Source organism: Tursiops truncatus, chromosome 17 (assembly GCF_011762595.2).
Source record: "Tursiops truncatus isolate mTurTru1 chromosome 17, mTurTru1.mat.Y, whole genome shotgun sequence".
NCBI classification, from domain to species: Eukaryota; Metazoa; Chordata; class Mammalia; order Artiodactyla; family Delphinidae; genus Tursiops; species Tursiops truncatus.
In genome coordinates this window covers 63,453,665-63,471,153 of record NC_047050.1, presented here as the reverse complement: position 1 = coordinate 63,471,153, position 17,489 = coordinate 63,453,665, and the positions used below count along the sequence as shown (strand labels likewise).

The 17,489-nt window shown below is 39.8% G+C and overlaps 2 protein-coding genes across 9 annotated transcripts in view; one reads left to right on the top strand and one right to left on the bottom strand.

Annotated features, from left to right (window-relative positions):
* The first annotated feature begins 11 nt into the window (after positions 1–11).
* The window catches only part of TATDN1 (TatD DNase domain containing 1), a 38,003-nt gene continuing 20,525 nt past the window's right edge, over positions 12–17,489 (top strand). For 3 of the 8 annotated variants that reach the window (XR_002175754.3, XM_019932029.3, XM_019932030.3), the window contains exons 1-6: positions 12–88; positions 10,246–10,311; positions 10,880–10,929; positions 14,947–15,010; positions 16,542–16,685; positions 16,787–16,829. Coding sequence is in view for 7 of the 8 variants with exons in the window: in XM_019932029.3 (XP_019787588.1) it covers positions 67–88; positions 10,246–10,311; positions 10,880–10,929; positions 14,947–15,010; positions 16,542–16,685; positions 16,787–16,829 (389 nt within the window). In the remaining variant the exon portion in view is untranslated. Of the gene's footprint in view, positions 89–202; positions 863–10,245; positions 10,312–10,879; positions 10,930–12,817; positions 12,873–14,946; positions 15,087–16,541; positions 16,686–16,786; positions 16,830–17,489 lie in introns of those variants that run through there. The other 5 variants (XM_073794241.1, XM_019932033.3, XM_019932032.3 and 2 more) reach the window with 5 other exon arrangements.
* The window catches only part of RNF139 (ring finger protein 139), a 35,512-nt gene continuing 34,701 nt past the window's right edge, over positions 16,679–17,489 (bottom strand). Inside the window, exon 2 of the mRNA XM_033842722.2 lies at positions 16,679–17,429. Coding sequence (XP_033698613.1) covers positions 17,386–17,429 — 44 coding nt within the window. The 3' untranslated portion in view covers positions 16,679–17,385. The remainder of the gene's footprint in view (positions 17,430–17,489) is intronic.

Below are 17,489 nucleotides of genomic sequence, written 5' to 3'. Positions count from 1 at the left end.
CTTCCGGCGGGCGGGGCGACGGACGGCCGCTTCCGCTTCCGCCAGGGAGGAGCTGGGGCCGCAGTCATGAGTCGCTTCAAATTCGTAGGTAAGACTTTTCCCGGGTTTGGGGCCTTTCTTTCGGTTCCCGGGTCTCGCGCACCGCGGCCCCAGGGCCCAGGACGTGAGCTCTCCGGCTTTTTTTTTTTTTTTTTTTTTTTTTTGCGGTACGCGGGCCTCTCACTGTTGTGGCCTCTCCCGTTGCGGAGCACAGGCTCCGGACGTGGAGGCTCAGCGGCCATGGCTCACGGGCCCAGCCGCTCCGCGGCATGTGGGATCTTCCCGGACCGGGGCACGAACCCTTGTCCCCTGCAAAGGCAGGCGGACTCTCAACCACTGCGCCACCAGGGAAGCCCGCTGTCCGGCTTTTTGAGGGTTGAAAGTGCACTCAGTGGAGGAGGGTGAGGGGAGGCCTCTGGGTGTCGGTAATGTTCTGGATCTCAGTATGGGTGCTGGCTTCACGGGTGTGCTGCTTTGTGAAAATTCACGAGCTGCGCAGTTACGGTTTATGCTTTTTCCAACATATGTGTTGTGTTCAATAAAAAAAAGAAATAAAACTACTAAAAAGCAAACGAAAGGCCTGTCACTATGTTCTCCTCCATCCCACGTGCACCTCCCCGCGGTTTCCCGTTTCTTTGGCGGAGAGGAAGATGGCTTCGAGGGACTCGTTGACTCAGTCATTCATATCACAGTAACTGGGCGCCTCTGGTGGGCCAGGCACTGGCCTAGGAACACAGACACGGCCCCTGCTCTGCTGGCATCACCATCTGGTGGGGGAACTGGAGGACACACACAGTGGGAAGAGAAACAAGTTTTATACTTGGCAAGTACAATAATCTATTTGGCATCGGTAGAACAAGAGATGGGAAATTCGACAGAAACTAAAGGAGTAAGCATATTTAGTACCAGACTTAGGAAAGCCTGGGGGAGGTTGTAAGAGCTAGGATTGGAAGGGTGACTTGGAACTCGAGTGTGTTGCTGAGTTTAATTTTCTGTGTATAGAGTAGAGCTTCACTGAAGGCTTTTGACAAGGAGCATTCATTAAGTAAATCATTGAATGCCAGTTACATATTGGGAGCCTTGAGCTATGGCATACAGCAGTGGGTGAAGCTGGACGTGATCCTTGTCTTTGTGAAGTTTCCAGCTACCTGAAGGTGGAAAACGACAGTGATCACGTCTCTGCTTTAGTAAGGTAGACAGCTGTTGTGTAGGTTTGGTGGGTCATAGGGACAGACAGGGAAGCATTTCAGAGCTTGAACAAGGGCACTGGAAAAGGGAGAGAGAAATGGAAGAGAGGTACATATGCAGCATCTAGCAGCTGAGTCTTCATGGCAGGTAAGGAAGAGTGAACAGTCAGAGATGACTCGGTGTTGGGATAAATACCTACCTAAACATGAAATGGAAGCATGGGTAGTTTGGCAGTGGGTGGGAGTTGTAACGAGATCCATTTGGATTAGGTTAAATTTGAGATTCTTACAGGACATCCAGGTGGAGACATTTACTGGGCAATTGGAAATGCCTGGCACTCAGGAGAGAGCTTGGGATTATAAACTTAGAACAGTTACTTTAGGCAATATTTTTTACAGAGACATTGTACTAAGTATGTGGAATTATAAAGAATCTAGTGGTGCAGTTAGTTTTCAGACTGGAGAGGTATGTACAGTCAAAGCAAATGCAGGGGAGAATGTTTAAGTAGCACATTGTTAAAGTGCCACAAAAGAGGTTTTTAAAAATGCTGTGGGAGAGCCTGGGGTGGGGTTGGGGGATGGGAAGGTCATCAGAGGTTTAGACACTATCCAGGTGTGGTGTCTCTCAGCCTGTTTATTGCAATCTGTGATATAATTGATGGGGGAGATGGGGTAAGAGCCATGAAACACCTCACAAAAGACAATTATTTTTTCTTTTAAAGGTTTGTGTTTGTATTGTAATAAAAAAACTAAATCCCTGCCTCAGGTTTTGTCTCCTTAAATCCATGCTCTGTGGTGTAGCCTCCAGAGTGGTCTTTATAAAAACCAAGTCAGCTACATTTTTCTTGTGCTTCAAATCTTTCAGTCACTGTCCTCAGGACAGTTGAAGTGCCTTAACATAGCATACAGAGCTTTCTGTGGTGTGGTCCTGCCCGCTTTTCCGGCCTCATCCTTTTTATGCTCTATAAACACTTGGAGGTGCTGTTTCTTGCCTATGATAAGGTTTTAGAGTGGCAGTTTGGGGTTGTAATGTCCCCTCTGCCTCTAATCTCCTCTTGCCTGTTTGATTTTTACCTGTTCTTTAAGACTACATAACTCTACCCTTTACTTCACCCCGTTATTTTATAATTAAGATATGTATGTGCCTTTCCCACTAGACCACACTCTTTTAAGGCAGGTACTTGGTGGTATTTATCTTTGTTTCCCAGGGGCTTAGTACAGTGACTGTTCAATGGAAGTATGAATGAGTGGGTAAAACAAGATGTGTTATTTTAGTACTGAGTTTGTAAGAAAATTTATAAAGGAATCTCAACCAGATAAGCTAGAAAAGACTTCTTAAAGAAGGTGGGCTTAATTGGAACAATTTTTTTTTGTATGCTCTCCTTCATTTCCACTCTCCTGAGGTAACCGGTGTCTAAAGTTTATATCCTTCCCATATTTTAAAATTTATACAGAATCATAAAAATATGCAAATATATTCGATGTGTTTTTTACAACAAAAATGGAATCATACTATACATTCTATCTTTGTTTTGTGACTTACTGATGGTTAATATTTATTCCATGCCATTTAAAAAGTTCTGCCTATGACCCACTACTCAAATCTCTGCCCAAAATAGTCATGAGCAGTACTTTGGAAAACAACATATTAGGCCCATGGACAGTTGGTCCATGAACAAGCTTTACATGGAACAGTTGCATGAAGAATTAAACCAGTGGAGGAAGTTCCCTGGTGGTCTAGTGGTTGCAATTCGGGGATTTTATTGCCATTGCCCGGGTTCAGTCCCTGATCGGGCAACTGAAATCCCACAAGACGCCTGGCACGGCCAAAAATTTTTAAATTTAATAATAGTAGTAGAAAAACCAGTGTTATAAGAGCAGCCTTAGATTTTGATTTAGGACAGCTGACTATCACCAGGTTGTAATCCTAAATTTCCCCCTTCTCAAATTACGTAACCAATGGCTGCCCCTTACAACTACAACCAGTGTTTCTAATGTGGGGAAGGAGGGCGGGAAGCAGATGTATTTGTGTTTTATGGGAAACACTGCTCCCTCCTAGAGGACACTTCAACATTGTGTCCTCGGTTATACTTGAGACTAATTTCTGTGACATTGAGTATCATACCACAGATGACTATATCCTCAGTCTGAAAGCAATAAGAATCTATGCTTAATCATTGCAAAGTGATAGAACTTGGGATGGAGTGGAAGCTCCCTTTTCAGTGCTGGCTGGTTCATGCTCTGAAACTCACCCACCAAAGGTCACTTAAGGACATAAGAGTGGAGTATACCCCAGGGGTCATGGGGTGGCAGCAGTGATGTGTAAATCTGGATGCATTTACAACATTTCTTTGGATGTCCTGTGTTTAACTTTGAAATAACATAGTGCCCTTCTAAAATTAAAAGATATTTTATCCCCTAAATCTTCCAAAGTAAAATTGATACTCCAGGGAATCTCAGGGTGTTACATACTCTGGAATACCCCTCGTTTGAGAAGCATAGGTTTAAGGTGATTCCTATCTAGTAGCCTCTGCACTCCCTCCCACCAAATGAGCCAGTGAGCAGCTGGCAGTAATTAGTAGCAACTACCCCTTGGGGCCAACCAGCTGGGGGCTGTTAGGTATCTAAGATTTATCAGTAGTTGTGTTATTTTAACGGGATTCTGATCCTGCCCTGTGTCCCTAGAAGCAGGCTGATTGGGGCTGCTGGCCATCTCTTACAAATCCCATCTCGCTAGGGACTGGACCTTATTTTCTATTCCCTGTCTTGGATTCCCTTGAGCAACCTTGTCATTCATTCATTCATTCATTCTACAAATATTTACTGAATCTCTGCTGTGTGCCACCTGATGTGCTAAATGCTAGGACTCAGTGGTGGGTAGAAACCAGGTTACAGTCTAGTGGTGGAGACAGCCTCTTAAGTGCACTAATGACTTTACCACAGTGACAGAGAAGAGGGCACTGAAGAAAAGGAATATGGTTCTCTGGGCGTTTGATGAGGAACAGAACTTAGACTGGGAGGTCTGAAAAAGCTTCCTTGAGGAAGTGTCACTTGGACTGAGCTCTGAAAGATTAAGAGTTAAGTAGGCAAAGAAAGGCAAGGGGAAGGTTCCAAATACAACAGCCTGTGCAAACATTCTGTGGCAGAAGGGTGCACAGCACTTTTGAGAAACTGAAAGAAGACCAGCGGGTCTGGAGCAGAGAGAAATGGGGAAGGGGTTGAGGGAGGAGGGAGAATTGTACAGAATCAGCTAGAGGTTTGCAGAGCTAAGATCCTACCATGTTAAGGGTGTATCAGGAGTGACAGGTAAGAGTACCATGATCTGATTTATGAATGAAAAGAAACCTTCAGTCAGGTGGAGAACAGAATGAAAGGGGGTCAGAGTAGCATCCAAGCTGGAGTTGGTTGCTTCAGGTGTTATGGTGGTAGTGGAGATGGAAAAAAGTGCACGGATTGAGAGCTTAGGAGATAAAATCCACCTACTTGGTATATACAGATTGAGAGAGAAGGTGATGCCATAGATTGTCTTAGTCCGTTTTGAGCTGTTGTAACAAAATAGCACAGACTGGGTAGCTTATAAACAACAGAAATTTACTTCTCACAGTTCTGGAGGCTGGGAAATCTAAGATCAGAGTGCCGGCATGATTACGTTCTGGTGAGGACCCTCTTCCTGGTTCGTGGCTGGTGCCCTCTTACTGTGTCCTCACATGGAAGAAGGGGCAAAGGATCTCTCTGGAGCCTCTTTTACAAGGTGGTCTTGTCCAAAACAATATCCAATCTGGAGCCATGTATTTGAGTGTCCTTCAGATTTTGAATCTAGCACAGAAATTGGCCAGCTTTCCCTTAAAGGGTCATATGATATATATTTTTTATTTTGCAGGCTATACATCTGTTGCAACTACTCAACTCTGACCTGTCACTCAAAAACAGCCATAGATAGATACTATATAAACAAATGGGTGTGGCCATGTTCCAATAAAACTTTGTGAACACTGTGAAACCTTAGTTTCTTACAATTTTTACATGTCATAAGAGCTATTCTTCTTTTGACTTTTTTTTTTCAACTTTTAAACGATTCTTACCTTAGGGGCAAACAAAAATAGACAATGGCACGCAGGCCGTAGCTTGCCAACCCCTTGATCTAGCGCATTTCTTCATGGCACTGCCTTGCAGAAGCAACTTGGTCTGCCATGTAGTGGTGGTTAGCTTGTTCTCTAATCGCTTTTATTTCCTGTAAACTTGAAGTTATATCTAAAGGCTAAAACAATCGTAAATTCTCTACTTGCTGTCCCTTTGTATCCCTAGATCATGGTGACAGTGGTATGACATGATTCATTGAGACCAGTGAGGCATCAGTTTGGAGATGTATTTTTCTTTTGGTTACAAACAGTTTTCCACTCTTTTATTGTTTTGAAAAATAAAACTCATTAATACTGGCAACAGTTTTTAGCAGTAATGCAGTAATGCTTTTAAAGCCAGCTAATTAAGGAGAAAATTAATGGAAAAGAAACATTCCTTATCCTTATAAGATGGCATGCCACTAAATGTATGAATCCCTCAGTATTCCCCCCCCAATCAGAGTTAGTGATTTTCTGCTTTGCCTTTTTTTCTTCCTGTCGTGCTCTCTCACCCTTACCTCTCATGTACTTAGTTTTTCAAGCTAGAAGTCGATGTTTGTACAGGATTTAATTTTTTTAGTTTACTGACAGTAGGCATACATCTGATAGGAATTTTTGAATTTAAAAGATACTGTCCCTTATATATCAGAACATTTCGAACAAGTTAAATAAACAGGATTTTGACTGGTTTATTTTCGTGGTTGCATCCTGAATCATAACCAAACTGACTTACATTTGGCTATTTAATAATGAGGTCTTGATTGGGAGTGTTAACCACTTAAGGTAGTATGACAGTATAGCTAATGTTGACTAAAATTCCATTTGTTGTTCGCATGTTACAGAATTTATACTGTGTCCAGTAATAATACTAATAATACTAATAATAATTACATTTTATAAGGCTTTTAATTTGCAAGATACTTTCACATTCATTTTCCAATTTGAGCCACATTTCACTCCTGGAAGGAGAAATTTTATGCCCACCCTCCCTATTAGTGAGGAAACTGAGGCTCAGAGGCCTACTCATTTGCCCCCAAATCATTCAGCTGATGAGTCATAATTACAAGAATTCTGATTCCAAAGCCCATTCTCTTTCCAAAACTGCAGTTCCCCATTTTATTGTATTTCTTGGAAGTTGCTCACAGATTGAATATTTTTTGATGATCAATTTGAACTTTTCTTTGACGCCTCTAAGTTGACTTGTTAATTATCTTAATCACTCTGTTGGTGTTTTCTGGGGAGTCGGTGGGTGGGGAGTGAGAGGCCCAGAGGCCACCCAGGATAGGAGAGAGGAGACAGAAGTGAATCACAGTGTCCAGAAAAAGAAGCTACTTGCCTGCATAGGGGAGGAAAAACTTCCTTCTACCCTCTTAGGTTCTGTGGCTGGGCCTAAGAATAAAACTGACATAAGGCAGATTAACAGGAGAAAAGCATACTTTTTTTTTTTTTTCCACATACATGGGAGTTTTCAAAAGGAAAATGAAGACCCAAAGAAGCTTTTAGACCAGAAAGCTTACCGAAAGGCCAAGTGGGGATGTGATAAGACAAAGGGACTTAAGTTATGCAAATTGTGGGACAGTGACTAGGAAAAAATGGGGAAACTAATGGAAGATAGGAGTTATTTTGGGTTTGGTTGTACAGATCCATTTCCACTTGACTCCCAGTCTCTGGTGATAAGAATGTTCTTCTCTTCCTGGTACAGGGAGAGTACCTTTCTCATGGGAAATTTTATGACCTATTTTAGGTAGAAAAGGAGAGATTAGGGATCCTTTCCTGCATTTGCTGTTTCTTAAGTGCCTTCAGCTCAAAATAACCAATATGGCAAAGCAGCATATTTTGGGGTGACATCCTGAGCCCCTTCACCAAACTTGACTAAGGTGAAGCAGCCTATCCATCAGAGGATAGAAAGCAGCTTTAATAACTGGCTGGGGAATACACTTCAGGCAAACCACATGTCAGAAAGGAAAGGGCCAAGAGCTATAAGTCACAAGAAATTCTTACGTAAAAAGGAAGAAATTAGTGGCTGAGCCAGTGCAGGATATCGTAAAGCCCAAGGCTCACCTGGGTCCAAAGCTGAATATAGATCTTTGATGTACACAATGACTCGGGTCCTCAAAGACTGACCCACGTCAGGAAGAGGTAGGTTCTAAGAAGCAGCAGCATCCATCACCTGGAGTTGGCCTCAGAGCATGGAAGAACGATTTAGCATCCATTCCTGTTAGAGTTGAGACAGGGACACGGGAAGGCTTCATAAACTGAGCCTCCAAGTTAATCTTCAATTTGCTTTTAAAATTAGTATCATAAAGTTCACTAGTTAAATTTGCTTGCTGTTTCATTTGTTTTTCACTTTGTTTTCTAGCAAAAGATTGCTTTAGAAAAATTCTGATCTCTTTGCTGCACAAATAAAATGGGCCAGAAGAGACACAGGCTGTTTCTGTGTTCCTAATCCCATCCGTGACGGGTGACCGTAGACTGAGCGTATGAAGGGGTGTTGCAGGCAGAAAGACCTCTGCACCCTTCCCTAGGTTCCTTTCTCAGTCTGCCCCTCCTTACTTGAAAGTAGATGCTGATTTCTTGTGATTTGGGCCATTCCACTGAACCCCTACGTTGTATTTATAGTATTCGGTAACATTTGTGTGTTAATAGCCCTATAAAGGGTATCAATTGTGAATTCATCTCCTACCCTCTATTGACATATATGCTGTTGCCCAAATATCTTTGAAGTTTTTTGCATTGTGCCTTTCTCTTGCTGTTACAAATGACTAGAATACTCTCCCCACCATCTCTTGGATTTTCCAAATTCCCATTCATCTTTCAAGGTCTGGCTTAATGTTGAAGCAGCACAGCTTGTTGAGGGCTAGCTTGGTAGAAATCAGTGAGAATATACCAAGAAGCAGCTGAAACTCAGCAGAAATAATTTGGGGGTCTGTGGGTAGGCAACTGTCCTACCCAACCATGAACCTGGAGGTTCTCCTAGTGCTAAAAGCTAAAGGGTGTATATTTTACATAGGGAAGGTGTTTTTGTTGCCCATGGCCATCACAAGCTGACTTCACATCTCGTTATTCCCCTCGTCGCCTTATACTCTGCAGCAGGATTTATCAAGAACAGCACTTGGTGTGGGGGTAAGATTATTCTTTGTTGCGAGAGGCTATCCTGTGCATTGTAGGATATTTAGCAGCACCCATGGCCTCAAGCCTAGATGCCAATTGCACTCCCCTCTGTGTGACAACTAGAAATGAATACAGACATTGCTGAATGTTGGGGTGGGGGAAGGCTGGGAGGGGAGAGGTTAGAAGAAGAGAGGCACTGCAGAATCGCTCTGCATTGTGAACCTCAGCTCCACAGGCACAGTGAGTCTCTTCCAGTTCTCCGGATGCGGTGTGTACCTACACACACCTGTATGTAGAATGCCTCTTCTGTTTGTCAGCTTCTAAGCTTTAGCTTTCAAGATCTAGCTCTTATGTGAACCTTTTTCATCATTCTTGCCAAAACTGTTAGTGCTACTTCTTTGTGCTCCAAAGCACAAAGCTGTAAAATAATTATTTACAGGCTTAAAAGTGTATAGAGAGGGCTTCCCTGGTGGCACAGTGGTTAAGAATCCGCCTGCCAATGCATGAGACACGGGTTCAAGCCCTGGTCCGGGAAGATCCTACATGCCACGGAGCAATTAAGCCCGTGTGCCACAACTACTGAGCCTGTGCTCTAGAGCCCGCGAGCCACAACTACTGAAGCCCGTGTGCCCTAGAGCCCGTGCTCTGCAACAAGAGAAGCCACTGCAATGAGAAGCCTGCGCACCGCAACAAAGTAGCCCCCGCTCGCCGCAACTAGAGAAAGCCCACACGCAGCCACGCAGCCAAAAATAAGTAAATTTAAAAAAAAACAAGTGTATAGAGATCCTACTATATACCAGCTATCGTGCTAGGTTCTAGGGATACAGCATTGAAGAAGATAAACATTTCTTGCCTCATGTTGCTCACAGTCCAGCTTCTTATATATCACGAATTATTTGTAGTTCCCATATAGACTGAATTCCTGGAAGGCAGGGACCAAGCGTCAGGTCTTGTTCATCACCCCCTAACTCCTTACATAGTATTTGACATAGTGTTGGTCTTCCTAAGTATTTGGTGAATAAAGGAAATAAATAATTTATTGCCCTCTCTGCGTCCCCACTCGTATTACCCTAATTCAGGTTCTCTTCATTGCAGATATGAGCTCTTGCCTGTTTCCAAGTAAACTATCCTGACTCCATTTGCCCCCTTTAATCCCACCTTCTACAAAGACACCAGAATGAGATGTCCAGAATACAAATCTTAGAAGCCATCAGTGCTTCCTGTTGCATCTGGTATTTTAAAGACAAGTGTCTGTAACATAGCTGAGTCTGCCCTTTTCTGGTCGCTCCCTTCCCTACACTTCTCTCCACCAGTCAGAACAGCCTGTAACAGCTCTCCATGATCACCGTGCTATTTCAGACCCCAGAAGCTTTCCTTCTGCTGCTTCCTCTTATCTGCAATTTCCTGTCTTCTACTGGGTAATTCCAACTCATCCTTTAAGATTCAGTTCAAGAATCCATTCTTTCTGGAAGCCCCTTATGGGCTAACTACCAGACTAAGTTGGTGGGCCTCCTCTGTGTCCCACCGTGCTAGTATCTACTTGTGATTTCTTAATTGTTAATGGGAACGCCTTCCCAATTCTACAGTGAGTTTCTTGAGAGCAGGACTTAATATCTTTCATCTTTGTATCCCAGGTGTCTAGCATAGTGACTGACAAACAGTAGGCACTTAGATTTTGTTTGAATGAATGAATGTGTGAATGAAAAGGTTAGTAACAGGACTTTTCTTTAAAGTAAAAGTTTCAAATAGAGGCTCTTAATGATCATGTGTTTTATTTTTGCTTTCTACAGACATTGGTATCAACTTGACAGATCCTGTGTTCAGAGGAATTTATAGGGGGGTTCAAAAGCATCAAGGTAAATGTTTCTTTTATTAAGGTAAATAGTTTATCTGTGAAGACAAACTTTCTGACTCAAGGGAGACCATAAGAAGCTTCACCCACTCTTACAATTGAAATATTAAAGAATTTATTATGCATCTTGGATAAAACTATAAACAAAGTGAAACACATATAAGCTATATTGGTAAAACATGATCATGAACATTTATAAAATACCTATTACAACAAAGTGTTATCAAGCCCTTCTTATCTGTAGAAGTTTATAACCTTGAATATAGAACTTTAGATAACCATATGCATAAAAGGCAAACCATAAAGCCAAACAGACTTTTCCCCTTTGTGGTCAACAGAATAAAAATACAATTGAATGGATAACTGTTCATCTATTTTGCCTTATATGGGTTTCTTTTTTTTTAAAGTATCGCTAGGTCTTTGCTTATATGATAAGCACTCATCAAATAGTATTGATTTGACTTCAGTAAATATGATTTTTCTATGTATTTTTCTTTCAATAAAGGATAACTAAATTATGGGTAAGTGAATTTATAGTTACATTTTCTTAATGTGGGGTTCATCTTTTACAGATGACTTACGGGATGTAATAGAGAGAGCTGTTCAGATTGGTGTTAAAAAGGTAACATTTCATTTTTGTTACCCTTATGGGTTTTTTTTTAAAAAAACTAAATTTTGGTTAAAATACTGCAGAAAAGAAGAGAAAGCCAAACCACATTTAGCATTTTGTGATATGTATCGTCAACATGTAATATTATCAAGTTAATGAAATAAAATATCAAAATATTCTGTTCTCAGCAATTTAAGTGACACAAACCTTGTGAGTGGATCTTCCATGTGATCAGAAGTGTAGTAAATGGCCAAGTTTCCCTGGAAAAGTTTTTTAAAACCCATCTAAATTACCAGGCTTCTTAAGAGGCAACTGTTAGTAGATTTTGTAACAATTTAGCGTTTGTTAGAAGTAAGCAATCATCAAAAAGACATGTATCTAATCACCAAGTTTAGCTTTTATACTATGTATAACATTTCAAATAACTGAGACAGCACTTTAATTTTTATGGTGGTAATTTGATAATCGGGAGAATTCCTACTACTTTTAGAGTGTTCTAAGCAAAAGAATTTTAGTTTGGTGTCAAATTTTTTGAATAGATATTTCTTTTTAATCAGTATTTTTTTTAAGTAGCAAGCTAGCCCACACATGCACACAAGAAATAAGATTAAGTTCCAAAGGGGACTTCCCTGGTGGTCCAGTGGGTAAGACTGCACGCTCCCAAAGCAGGGGGCCTTGCTTCGATCCCTGGTCAGGGAACTAGATCCCACATGCAGCAACTAAAAGAACCCGCATGCCGCAACTAAGACCCAGCACAGCCAAATAAATAAATATTTAAAAAAAAAAAAAAGATTACGCTCCATAGTGTATCAGGGCACTTAGTAGCTACCGTTTCTAAGTTAAATAAACCTCAGTTTTAAAAAGTGATACTCCTGGCTAAATGAGTTCTGCAGTCTCCAAATTATATTAGTTATTATTCAGAAGTAATAAGGATAAAAGTTACAACATAATTTCTCATTATGTGGTCATTCTTTGCTTGGTAAATCACTTTATAAAATGTTTTTCTGCAAACTCTGAAATACCAAGCTCCTAAATTTTGTCAACTGAAAAAAACTGCACAACCTAAAGGTTGAGAATTATGTTTTATTTGGCATACTTGCTGAATTACCAGGCTTCTTAAGAGGCAACTAGTAGTTGCCTAATCCTCTCAGGTGGCTCTGAGGGACTGCTCCGAAGAGGGAAGGGAGGAGCCAGGATATATGGGAGTTTCGCCAAAAAAACCCAAAACAAAACAAAAAAAAACAGGTAGTGGAACATCAAAAGATTACTCCTAGTTAAAGAAAAAAATCTCAAGTTAATGAATTTAGCACTTTTCTACATATGGGAAGATGCAAGAGTCTGGGCTCATTGAAATCATTCCTGTGATGTGCACCTTCACTATCTAGAGCAAGTATCCTGTTTTTTCGCCATCCTGAGTCTCCTCAGGGTGCACAGTCTGAGGCGGCTGCAGTGGCTGAGGGCTTGATGACCATAACATCCTGTGTTGACTGATACGGCAGGAGACATTTTTCGTAGACAGTTTTCGTGTGTCAGAATAGTTTAATCTTAACATTTATAACACCCACATGGATTTAGGAATGACTGAACTGAAGAACTGAAATCAAATTTACTTGGACATGGTTCCAAATTGAAATTTAATCCAATGCCTTGTAGCTTTATGGTAGTGATTAAAAGCACAGTTACAGCATCACAAACCTTGGTTCCAGCCCCAGCTTCCTTCTTCAGAGCTTTGTAACCTGGGGTGCTTCATCTCTCTAGACTTCAGTTTTCTCATCCCTAAATCAAGAATGATAATAATAGCTAATAAACAGAATTGTTGTGAAGATTAAATAAAATATAGAATGCAAAGCAGTTGATATTGTACCTGGCATAAAGTAAGCAACATTTATTATGTTTATAGTGGAAGCTGTCATTGTCGTCATCATCATCGTCGTCATCATCGTAAACTGGGAGAGGAAAGTATATGTCCCTTAGTCTTGTCCTTAGATTTGATTACAAACTATTTTACATAATTGAAAACTGGATGTGGGCACCTGATCCTTTTTTTTAATTTTTATTGGCATACGGTTGATTTATAACATGTTTCAGGTGTACAGCAAAGTGAATCAGTTATACATATATCCACTCTTTTTTAGATTCTTTCCCCATATAGGACATTACAGAGTATTTTATTTTAATTAATTAATTTATTTTTGGCTGTGTTGGGCCTTCGTTGCTGTGCGCAGGCTTTCTCTAGTTGTGGCGAGCGGGGGCTACTCTTCATTGTGGTGTGTGGGCTTCTCATTGCGGTTGGTTCTCTTGTTGCGGAGCACGGGCTCTAGGCACGCAGGCTTCAGTAGTTGTGGCATGCGGGCTCAGTAGTTGTGGCATGCGGGCTCTAGAGCGCAGGCTCAGTAGTTGTGGCACACGGGGTTAGTGGCTCTGCGGCACGTGGGATCTTCTGGGACCAGGGATCGATCCCGTGTCCCCTGCATTGACAGGCGGATTCTTAACCACTGTGCCACCAGGGAAGTCCCCACCTCATCCTTTATTGAAGAATTAGGTAGTGTTAGTAAACAATAGTTTTCTCAATATTTTTGTTAATATATACTATGTTTTACAGGCAGAATAGATACTCAGTGTCTATCATTTCAGAAGTTTATCACTCTGTGAAAATGTCTGTTTATCATTTGCACTATCTCCTGTGTTTTCTGTGTGTTCTATTTACGTGTGTACCTAGAATGAATTCTTCATTTTAGCTCAGTGAGTCTCTTGAAGTATGCTTTAAAATATATACCTCAGTGTGTTTAAATCACTTCTTCAGAAGAATGTGCACTTAAGCAGCACTGCCTCAGTAGTCACCATCAACACATAGCTCTTTAGTGACATTTTCCCTTAAACAGGTTAGCAAAGATGGTGTTCTAACTGCAGTGGACTCTGATAGCTACCTCTGTAGAAGGGCTTCCTTGCCAAGAGCTATACATTTCCCTACAAAGAATTTTATCAATATACATTAATCCAGTGATTATTCATATTCTTTAAGATTATTGAGGACCCTAAAGAGCTCTTATGTGGGTTCTATCTATTGATATATATTGTATTAGAGATTAAAACAGAAAAGTTTTAAATGCAGTTGTCTTTGAATAACACTGGTTTGAACTGTGAGTTCACTTAGACACAGATTTTTTTCCAGTGGTAAATACTACAGTATTACATGACCTGAGGCTGGGTGAATATGTAGATGTGGAACCCCTGATACAGAGGGCCGACTATAAGTAATATACAGATTTTCAATGGCGCCCCTAACCTCCATATTGTTCAAGGGTCAACTGTATCTATATATTAATTCATTTTAAAACAGTAGACCATTATGTAAAATAAATAGCATATTTTTATGAAAAGTATTTTCTAAACCAAAAACATTTAGTGACATGAGTGGAATTTGTATTTTTTTAAATATCTTTTAAATGTCTGACTTAATAGAAGACTGCTGAGCTTTCATATCTGTTGCTGCAGTCTTTTGTGATGTTATACATCATGTAGCCTCTGGAATACTTGACTGCACACGCGTGACAGGTGAGAGTGAATAGGCAAATAACATCTTAGTATTATTATGATAATAGTTTTGACCTAACATATCCCCTGGAGAGTCTAGGACCACACCTGGAGAACTGTTTAGTCAACACTATTGAATCTCTAATTTAGATTAACAGAATTCTAAATTCAGAAGTTTTTAGTTATTCATTCTTTCCTAATGTGATCTCTGTCCTCAAGAAACTCGTGGTCTAATAGGAAAGACAGACATGTGAATACGTTTTAGTAGGAGTCACAAATTCTTTGTAGTGTGTGTATGTGTGTGTGCGTGTGTGCGCACGTGGAGAGGGTATTCAGGATCCACTCTGCACAGGAGGTGATCTTTCAGCTGAATTTTTAAAGGAGGGTTGGTATGTGACAGAGAGAGAAGCATTCTGGAAAAAAGCAGCAGGAAAGCACGTTTGGGAAACTGTGGTTGACACCCTGTTAAAGTGGACTTATTTCTTTCTGTTTCAGTTTGTGATTACAGGTGGAAATCTACAAGACAGTAAAGATGCACTGCATTTGGCACAGACAAATGGTATCCTCATATTACTTTTACCCCCCAAAATGTGAATTAAGTTATTTTGAAGAAGTCTTTCTGAGAACTGCCTCAGGTACAAATACTGTAGACACAACAGGAAGATAGACCAATTTCAGTGTGACACGATTAAGATGAAAAAATTGAAAGTGCCCATTGTTATATCAGATGCTTGATGAACCCTCTTGTATTTAATAAGGATTATTTTAAGATTTCAGTTAATGAGAATTAAGTTCACTAGGCATAAAGTTTAACCTCAGATATTCCTGATGTAGAATTTTTGTGTATATGCCATAATGTGTTTAAGATATGAATTGCTTTTTATTTGCTCTTTTTTAACTTAGGCTGTGAAAGATCATTTATCATTTATAAATATTTATAAATATTCATCATGCAGATCAGAGACACTGTGCAAGGCCCCAGGAATGCAAATAATAATATAATATATAATCCCTCATGTCCTCACTTTATGTTCATATATTTGCATTTATTTAAAGTCTGTAAAGTTTTGGAGTTGATTCCTACAAGAATCCTAGTTACATAAAACACCTCCTTTACCTGGCATTCATGTACCTAACCTTTTTTTGGTTTGTTTTTTGCTGGGGAGCAGCAGGGAGCATACTTCATGTGCTAGACACTGAAGAATTAGGCATTCCATGTTATTTTTCAAAATACTGGTTTATTCATTAAAAGCTGTTTTTTATTGAAATCTTTCTAAAATGCATACTTCTCTTCAGGATCCACTGACACTTTTTCTTAGTGATTAAAGTCATAAAAATAATCATCTTCCCAGAAGCTTTTGATGTGGTTAAGAATATTATCTTGCATACTTGTTATTCCCCAAACAGATATGCTTTTAAAAGTTCTCGGATCTCCATTGTCAACCCTTTTCCACTCCTCTGCGTATACCTGCTACCTCACTGCTTTAAAAGCTCCTTTTATGCATGAACATATTCGTGGGAGCCTGAGGAAGGCAACAGGTCTCTCCCATGGGTTCATCAGGTGCAAGCGCCTTAAGCTTTTTAAGCCCTTTTCAACCTCACACTTGTGTTCCATACAATTAAGATACCAAAGTACAGCCTCCAAATAAGTGAGCTTTATTTTCTATTAGAAAAATGAATCCTACTTCCACCTCTGTTACCCTTTTTAAGGGAAAGGAGTGCATTTTAACTGTTATTACATGAAACCTGAGTCACGTAAACAGTGAATATTAAAGATAAAATTGTAGAATGAAATGTCATTACCTAAGAAATTGTTTCATTTTCCATTCAGAAGGCTCAGTAAATACCAAACTTTGGAAGAGTTGAATTATTTTTACCAGTACATTAAGGCAATTTTCATATTCATGTCCTACTTTGTTAGTATTCCAAAAATTCTTATGTGATTAACCCAGTGCAATTCTGGTAGTTTGACTAGTTTATGGGTATTGTTAAAAACTGACCAGTTGAAATTATTTGATATTATATCATTTTTGCATATTAAATATGAAAAAATATTTTGAAAATAATCCTAAGACATTATTTTGTGCTAGATATGTTTTTCAGTACAGTTGGGTGTCATCCTACAAGATGTGATGAATTTGAAAAGAATAACCCTGATATTTACTTGATGGAGTTACTAAATCTCGCTGAAAACAACAAGGGGAAAGTTGTAGCAATAGGGGAATGTGGACTTGGTAAGTGCCAACTTATCCCGTTAGAGTGACTTTGTTTGAAAATAATTGATTTGTTGTGTACAAGTCATGAGTAATTATTGATTCTTTTTTATCTTTTAAAGATTTTGACCGACTGCAGTTTTGTCCTAAAGGTACTCAGCTCAAGTAAGGAAATTTGTTGTCTTTAGAAATTATCAGATTGTAAAATCTTAAGGGTGATTTTAAGTAGATTTTATCAGTTCAGAATGTAGTTAGATTAAGCATGAGGCTTTTTTGTTTTTCCCTTTGTATATTAAAAGTTAAGTGAAACAAATTCCATGCGTACTTGAGTGGAATTCATAAGGTATGGAAGCATATAGTTCCCTAATTGTTTAACCATTTAACTTGATTTTAATGGTAGAAACAGGGATGAGTTTATGTGATAGACTTTCGATTTTTGTTTGTTTAATAAGAGCATTCATACATGAACCATTCCAATAAAATGAATTAAATTCAGTTGTGGGGCATATGATTTAAGAGTAAAAGATATTATTAATAAAAAGAGATTATAGGATCAATCACCAAAGCTAGAAAAGCATATTTTACTCTTGCTGGGTGTTGAATATTGTCAGTTTGGAACCTGAGAATCCTTTCATAGGATCCATGTTGGGAGTGGTGGCTTCTGAGAAAACTCCAAGCTCACAAGCCTCAGAGACTTCTTACAACCCATTGCCTGTAGCTGTTAGTTGGAACTGCTGTCACCAGACTGGTGGGTAGTGTTGAAGGCTGAAAAGAAAAATTATGTTATAGGCTTAATTTAAGACATAAGCATTTTGTTGAATTTCA